At 31.5% G+C, this 8236-nt stretch overlaps 1 protein-coding gene across 2 annotated transcripts in view; it reads right to left on the reverse strand.

Annotated features, from left to right (window-relative positions):
• The window catches only part of LOC106470388 (fasciclin-2-like), an 82523-nt gene that overhangs the window by 20073 nt on the left and 54214 nt on the right, over window positions 1-8236 (reverse strand). Inside the window, exons 5-6 of one of the 2 annotated variants that reach the window (XM_022398988.1) lie at window positions 2734-2926; window positions 2155-2199 (exon numbers count right to left, since the gene is read on the reverse strand). In XM_022398988.1, the coding sequence (XP_022254696.1) occupies window positions 2155-2199; window positions 2734-2926 (238 nt within the window). The remainder of the gene's footprint in view (window positions 1-2154; window positions 2200-2733; window positions 2927-8236) is intronic. The other variant, XM_022398989.1, reaches the window with a different exon arrangement.

An 8236-nucleotide genomic window follows, 5' to 3' on the forward strand; every position in this document is an offset into this window, starting at 1 on the left:
CAACTTTCCCTAATTATCACAAATTTTTTGGCTTTCTAACTATGCACCAAGAGCCATTACAAAATCATTCTAGATAGTCATTAATTTTCCAGTTGGAATGAAGCTTGTACTAACAGTGAAATTGACAATTCTCTGTTCAGTAAACATTATATAATAAATCATTTGATAGACAAAAACATTTTCTTTCTATTGGTTATAGGTAATATATAATAAAACATAAGAGAGAAATATAAACAAATCCTGAAAGAGAGGATGTGACAGGTGGGTGTGGCAAGAAGTGTCTGGTTTTCTATTTGATAGTTCTGAACCAATAACAATTGAAGGCTATAAAAATCATGGTTTGTCTGAACAATGACAATTTTATAGTGAGTAATTTACATTGAATTTCTTAATAATTGGGGAAGTGTGGATAAAATAGAGAAGAGGAGATGTGTCACACTAGGAGAAATTCAGGTTTTTTTTTAAATATTGTCTTATAAGATTAAAAACTTAAAATTTATATAATATTAAAATATGGATTATTAGCTATGATTTTATGCTATACTAATTAGTATAACATAAACAAAAAAAAGTAGTTTAATAAATTTATGAATGCAAGTTGCTAAAACCTCGTGACATAGACAGTAAAAGATGCCCAAGGCAATAGGATTAATTAACATTTATTCACCACTTAAAACTTTTTAAACATTGATTCTATAACGTTAGTAATAGTAGGCCTATTTGTAGTCTAATTAAAGCATTAGGCCTAATACATAAATGTAACATAAGGCTTAGCTGAAACACTACTTGGTAAATTTTATTTTACTTTTTAGCTACAACTCAATGTCATAAAACTTCTAAATTAAACTATTTTGCTGTTATATCACTGAAGTTATAAAAAAATAATAATAAAAAACAAACTTTTGTAAAAAATCAACAAGAATATTGAGCATTCAATATAAACATCATAGTTTGCCTAAGAACAATCAGGTGATAGTTTTGTTGCTAACCGATAATGTATATTGTTGATACCAAAAAAGGAGCATGAAAGAGTTCCCAACAGAGTGACATAGGAAATAAGCCTTTTATAGTTAGTGATGTTTAGATCTATATACATTTACGAATTTTGATTTTCCCAAGATGAATTTCATCCAAAAAAATTACTGTAATAGGCTAATGAGCAACATCTGCAAGTATTGTTTAAATTGCAATGATGAAATTTGTCCCTAACATCAAAAAGATAACAATGGAGAGAAAGTGCATATTTTCCCACTATTTGTAAATTTTCAGGCCTCTACATGACTTTTTTATTTTTAGTTGATTACAGTAGATTTGTCATATTAGTAGAAAAAGTCTGCCTTATGACAGCTGTTTGGCATGAAGTTTTTTCTTTTTGGTTTCTTTAACCACAGTAGTATATTTTAAAAAATGTGGAAATAGTTTCATTGCTATGGAAACACTTGGGTGTTTTGATTTTATTTTTTCCATATATACCATGTAAGTAAAGTATTATAAATTAAGCAATAATAATAATAATAATACTTAAACATTTTTTTTGTTTACTTTTTCAAGTACAGCACCATAATACTTTGTTCAAATTACTGAACAATAACAACAAAGACAATGCAGGGACTAATTACGGTATTTTGAAAAAAATACTCATTACCACCATCATGTAAATACTGGATTATAAATCAAGTAAGAAGTACAGGGCCAGTTTATCTTTGCATACACATCACCCTCAGACTTTGTTTCAGTTACTGGCTGTAATAAAATATGGAAAATACTGAAACTTACAATGTTGTACAATGAAAAACTGGACCTTGATAATATTGATGAATTAAGTGCCCCTTGCCTGAATAATGTTGGGAATCCGTGCTATATACTCTATTTCTGATGGATTAAAAAGTAACTGATTTACTTGATAATTTATATCTTAGTAATTTTTCAGTGTATTCTCCTTTGAATTCAACACTTACCTGTTAAAAGCCCTGGTTATTTCATTAAGTTAAACAGTTTATATAATTCAGAGTATTTTGTCATAAACCTTGGTCAGAACATTCTACAGTATTTAATATATAGTAAGCACCAGACAAAAGAAAACAACACAATGACAAGATAGCCGTGCAAGTTCATTAGCTTAGGAGAACAAAGGGTACGTAGGAAAGGAGATACCAGAGAGGCTGAACGGTGGGGGACCCTTAGACCGAGAGCTTGGATCTAGAAGAAAAGAAAGAGCAAGTATTTCCAAAAGTCAAACTGGCTTAGGGTATTTAGCAAACATGACACATTATAAAACACAAGAAACAAAAGAATTCAACATACATGGTTTGCCAGTAGTATCATAAACTACAACAATGTACTTTCTAACAAGCACCCACATGTACAAATACACCATGTAACTTTAGAGAATAATACTGTTACGAATTTTTAACACATGTTAATGTGGAATATGATAGTTAAATAGCTTTATGCACAACCACAGAAAGGGTATATTAAGAACTGAGTGAAACTTTTACAACATTAAATATAACTACTGCACATTAAAAAGTAGAATTTCATAATTAACTTGAGGAGTAAATAACAATCATGCACAAGACTACATAAAGTTAGAGCTCAACAAGTAGGGAATATTTTGAAAATAAGTTTAAAAATTCCCTAAATTAAGAAGCAAGCAGTACACATTTCACAAGATAAAAAGTGCAAAAGCAAATGCTTTTATCACCAAGGCACAAAATGCCTAATGACACTTACCACTAGCTGTACGAAATATCATTGTTGCACTTTCACTATAATCAATTTCATTCTTGGCTCTAAGCTCAACCTTATAATATGAGCTAGGTTCTAGATCTCTTATTGTGAAGCGACCTGAGCGCCATTCTGGATCCTTTATCTCAATTGCCTTTACTTCACCAAGTCTGATCCATGAATTGACATCTCGCTTCACCTGAAAGGATTGATAATAATTAAAACTTCCCATTAAATGTACAGCACTTTCAATGCTTAACTAATTACTTCTAATAAATAAAATGAAAGTAATAATTACTTATCGTAATATCGAAAATCAGAAACTATTTTGCACATTCTACTGTCTTTTTTTTCATACATCTGACAGTTATGACATCTTGAAATTAATCATTAACTAATACTTAGATTTAGGCGACTATATAGACTATTTACCATAACAACAAACAGAAAGTACTCTTTGTTTTTCAATGATACCATAAGAATGTGTTTAAACTTCCTCCATACAAGCAATTTCAATAAATACATCATGAGTTAAAGTAACAAAACTGATTAGACAGAATAACAGCATCTTATGTTTCATCGTTATCTAATTAGGAAAATATCATGTGTTCAATGTTGGGTATTGAAAATTTGAACCTATCTAGTGCATTATATATTCCCCCTCCAACATATTTGACAGGTATAATGTCCTTAGATTTTAAAGTAAATTAGTTTATTCATTTCACAGTTTTACATGTTTGTATAACTGTATGTATCAAATTTCTAGAGCATCCCTATGAAGAATAGTTTATAAGTTTGTTGTATATGTGCATGAAGCTCTTAATGAATTCTCCCAGTTTTGGCTTCACTGCTTGTGGTTTACTCCAAACAAATGTGACTTCTAGTTCTTTCTCTAACCAGTCCCATCTAAATTAGTTTTTAACCAAACTATTAACTTCTCAGCACACACTTCATCACGTTGCTTTGTAACCTTTGCCATTTTTCTAATTTCAGTCCATTTTCAATTAAACTAATATGCTTATATTAAAAGTTTAAAATTCAGGGTGCTTGTGTAAATATAATTAAATGATTAACATTTTTTAACTGTGCACTTAACAACATGGATAGTTTGACTGTTTTAATAACATACACACCTTCAATGAATTCTTTGTGTGAATAATCTATGCCCTAAACATGCCCTTTTGTAAGGACAGGAAAATGTATTAACTAAATTTTGACTGGTAAAATTGTGGTACTTATTTGCAAGTTATTGAAGTTTTGAGAAGAGAATATTGTTGTGTGAAACTGCAATATGATGGCACTTTTACTTTTGTGTGTATTATGGGAATCATAAAATAGTCAATATCTGTTACTCCCCCAACTTTATTTATGGATTATTGCAAATGTTGTGAAGAACCCTGGGCAGCATTATAAAGTTGTAGTTTTACTGATTCACAGATATTTCTCATCCCTACATAGGTGTCCAGTAAAATGTTGAACATGCAGAAAAGTTACTGACATCATTATTAAAACACATACTTCAAACATTTCTATTTTAGATGCAACTTAATTTCTGCAACACATATTTAAATGCTTCATTATTACATTTTTGGTAGTAAATGACTCATTATTTAGGAATGAGCAAGCAGGTATAGTTGACTTGTGACATTTTACTTACCATTCAGGTAAACAAACAAGTTTATGATGGGTCATGACAGAAATATAAATTGTTTTCCATATATATTTTGGTTGCAGATATTTTAATATTTTTTGAAAAAATAATTTGATAAAGATATTTAATTCTCCTAGACTCTTGAATATGTTATCCTTTTTTAATTATTTTCCAAGCCTTGAAATTGAAATCACAAATTTCCAAGACTTATCAGAATATGTACAAAAGTTGTTAGAAACAGAGAGGATGAGACTCAAATTGGGGTAAAAAACACACAGTTCAGGAATAAGATAGCATTTACAGTGATAACAGGTCTTTAAATTTCCCAGGAAAATTGCAATGTGTTAGAATGCAGAGAACATGTGTAATTACAAAAATCAATCAATAATAAAGTGAAATGAAAATAATATATTATAAACTGAACCTCAAAATTCCCTACTAAATCACAACCACAGTAAACATAAAATCGAAATAAACTGTATTCGTAACATAAATTCAAAACAAGTATTTTTCTTCTTTTGCATTTTATGCTTACAATATTCACAGCAGAGTACAAGAGTTGAAATGTTATAGAAACAAACTCTGTGTTTGTGTTCTGTTAAATATCAGAAAAAATCAGATATATTTATAAATATGATTCAACAGTTTTTACATCAAATAAGAACAAATTATTTTGAACCATAATTCATCACATATAAGCCACATCATTTCACCACCATAAATAACTCTTTCAAAGTACTTTGTAGCAAAGCAAGCATAAAACATGACATCAATTACCATGGTAATCACCCTGCTCATCTTTAACTCTGCTAATAAAGAGTAACACAAGGAAAACATTAGAGGTTCTGATGAAGCAACTTAAAAATTTTCGAGGAAATTTTATAAATTGCTTCAGTTTTAGTAGTTGAAAATACATATAATAAAAACTTAAGGGTTTTTGGTATAAGCAAGTAGTCAAGGATATATATAAAAAGAAAAAAAGTGACAAGAGGACACCTGTGTTACGAAATAGGCCTTGAGAATTGATAAACAGAAACTTAGTTATGTAAGGAGTATTGCCTAGAAACAAGCAACAAGACACGTGTATTACAAAAATAAGCTTGAGAAGAGAGCTTGGAAACCAGTAACCAAAGTCAGCAGCAGAGTTAGTAAGAAATGCTGCATAGAAACAGGATGTAGACACCAGTACATATGACAATTTGAAGAATTGTTGACCTCACCCACTTAGAACTAGGAAAGCTACAGAAAAGTTTAGGTTTGGTGAGTCATATAGGCACTTTGAGGTGGTATTAGTTACAGCACATGGGTGTAGCAGTACAAGTGAATATAAACTATTCAACAAACAGGTTATGGTTAGCATAAATAATAAAAAAAATTTCAAAAGCAAGGTCAGGGCACGAAATTAAGAAACAATTCAACCGGACAGGTGGTCGGGCAGAAAAATATATATTTGCCGGACCCTCAAGGGTTTACTGGATTTCACTTTTTTCTATGATAATTCATGTTTTAATTTGTTTGTAAGAAGTATAGTGTGATTTAAATTTATTATATGATATAATTTAATAAACTAATCACTTATCACATAAGTCTTTATTTACGTTCTGTAAAACAATAAACTCAAAGGATTATCAAAATTAAATATCCAAAGTTAACAATCATAATGAAAATTATCTAATAATGGCTTTCTCAGTTTTACTTATTTGTTTTCAACTTTGTGAGAAGCATATAACTGTGTGACTTCTAAACTATTCATAGAATTACAAAGAAATCAATAAATTCAAGTAATTATCAGTTTTAATTACCAAAAGGTAACAGTCATCATCATCAAAGTTATTTGAGACTAGCTTCTTCACATTAAGTCATATCACTGTCATATCATCATCTACCTTGCTTTCTGCTGTGTATCATCAATCTCACTAACTGTATCATTAAGTCACACTCCTCTTCTAGAGCAATTAGTGCTTCATCTTCAAAATTGCATCTGCCTTTTGTTTTTACTTTCAATATAGAGGTGGTGAAGGTCACTTTGATCTGATGCCAGCTGATCTCCAGAGGTGGAAGACTGGTTCAAGATCAGTCTTTTACACTTGTTGTATGTAATTTTATCCTTATAAAGTCTGATACAGTCTCTGGTTGAAGCAACCATTCTGCAAATCTCTATGCACTAATTTGTATAAATTGAATCCATGCTCTACTTCAGCACTATGTGCTTGCAGGCTGAGTATAAGATCAACGAGTGTAAGAAAGTTCTCATGCCCACCATGCCACCACATTTCCAGCCAAACTGCTGCATTGTCAACCCTCTGATTTGTATCCTTTGTCTGACGAGTCACAGACTGGATAATAACTGTCTTTATGGTGGTGCATTCATTCATAACTGCATCTAGACTGAACAATGTGCACAGATTGAGTGGTTCTTGAAAATGATCTAAAAGCACCTGGATCTCAGTATCACCAAATTTCTTCAAGAGCTCTTTGCTATTCAATGGCCATGTATTGATATTGCACACCAAAAGTGCCAAGGTATGTGGGTCATTTAGATCTCCAAACCTTCTTTCAAAATGAGAAATTAAGACACTTAGGATCTTTTCCTTATCTATACCAAAACTAGTTGAATCATTCTGCAACTCTGTGATACCACAGTGAAATGTGAATTCCTCTCACTTGCTGTCCTAGAGTAAGCCACAAAGGGCTGGTCCATTGCATGTAGTATATCTTTTTAACACTTAGAGTTGCATTTAGGGTCTCAGAAACATCACTTAGGATACAATCCTGCCTCTACACTATTTCAAAAAATTCTCTCAACAATGATGTAATGTCTAACATTAGATGAAGACAGAAAACCATCTTTCTTGATCTTAGATGTCTCAGAAAACCTTTTGCTTTACCTTTAGATGCAGCAGATGCACTTTGACCATTGGAGACAACTTTCAAATATGCAATAAATGCTGGGTATACCTTGAGTAGGTATTCTATTGCTATATTTGCATGTTGCACCTAATGTGTGCCTCCTACTTGTGTAGGGAGTCTTTTCTTGGTGTTTTTCACTTTTCTTGATTTGATCAGCCCACCCCTGCTACTGATGAATTGTGATAGTACAGGTAAAAGCTCAAAAGGAAATCATCTCAAACGTTTTTGGTGTTTCAATTCTTTGACTGCATCTTTGATAGACAATTATACTCTACGAGCTATGCAATGTACTGGAATTATCTAACAGTAAGCCTAACAGAAAAAAGCAATGTCAGCTTATATTTTTGAATTTCTAAGTATGTAGGCAGTGGTGGGATTCAGCCGGTTCGCACCGGTTCGTGTGAACCTGTTCTTAGAATTTAATGACCTCCACGAACCGGTTGTTAACAATCGTATGTATAGACCTAATAATAACGTTACAACTTACAAGTACGCGTGTTTACAACGCAACTTTACTAGCAGGCTAGGCAGACTAGGTCTACTAGATCTCTGATGAATCATTTGCCAGCTGGTAAGTGTTTTTTTATACAGATTCTTATGATCTTATCTAAATTATTATTATTAGATTTAACTTAGTTATATCATCTACTATAGGCCAAGCGTCCTAGGCCTACGTGTGAGTGCAAATCTGTGCTGAATTATTAGCCAGCGGGTGAACGCTTTTTCTACAGATTCTTAACTAAATAATTACGTTAATCTATTATTATTATACCTAAGGTTAGATTATCTATATACATAGCTCTAGGCCCCTAGGTCTATATAATTAATATACCTTATACAGCTATGGAAATTGAAATGTTATGCTAATAATTGGCAAGCACGAAATTGCATTAGAAAATATTTTTCCCCAATAATTTATAAAATTTGTTAGATGATAGATCTATCATT

This window comes from Limulus polyphemus, unplaced genomic scaffold (genome assembly GCF_000517525.1).
Source record: "Limulus polyphemus unplaced genomic scaffold, Limulus_polyphemus-2.1.2 Scaffold3977, whole genome shotgun sequence".
Lineage (NCBI taxonomy): Eukaryota > Metazoa > Arthropoda > Merostomata > Xiphosura > Limulidae > Limulus > Limulus polyphemus.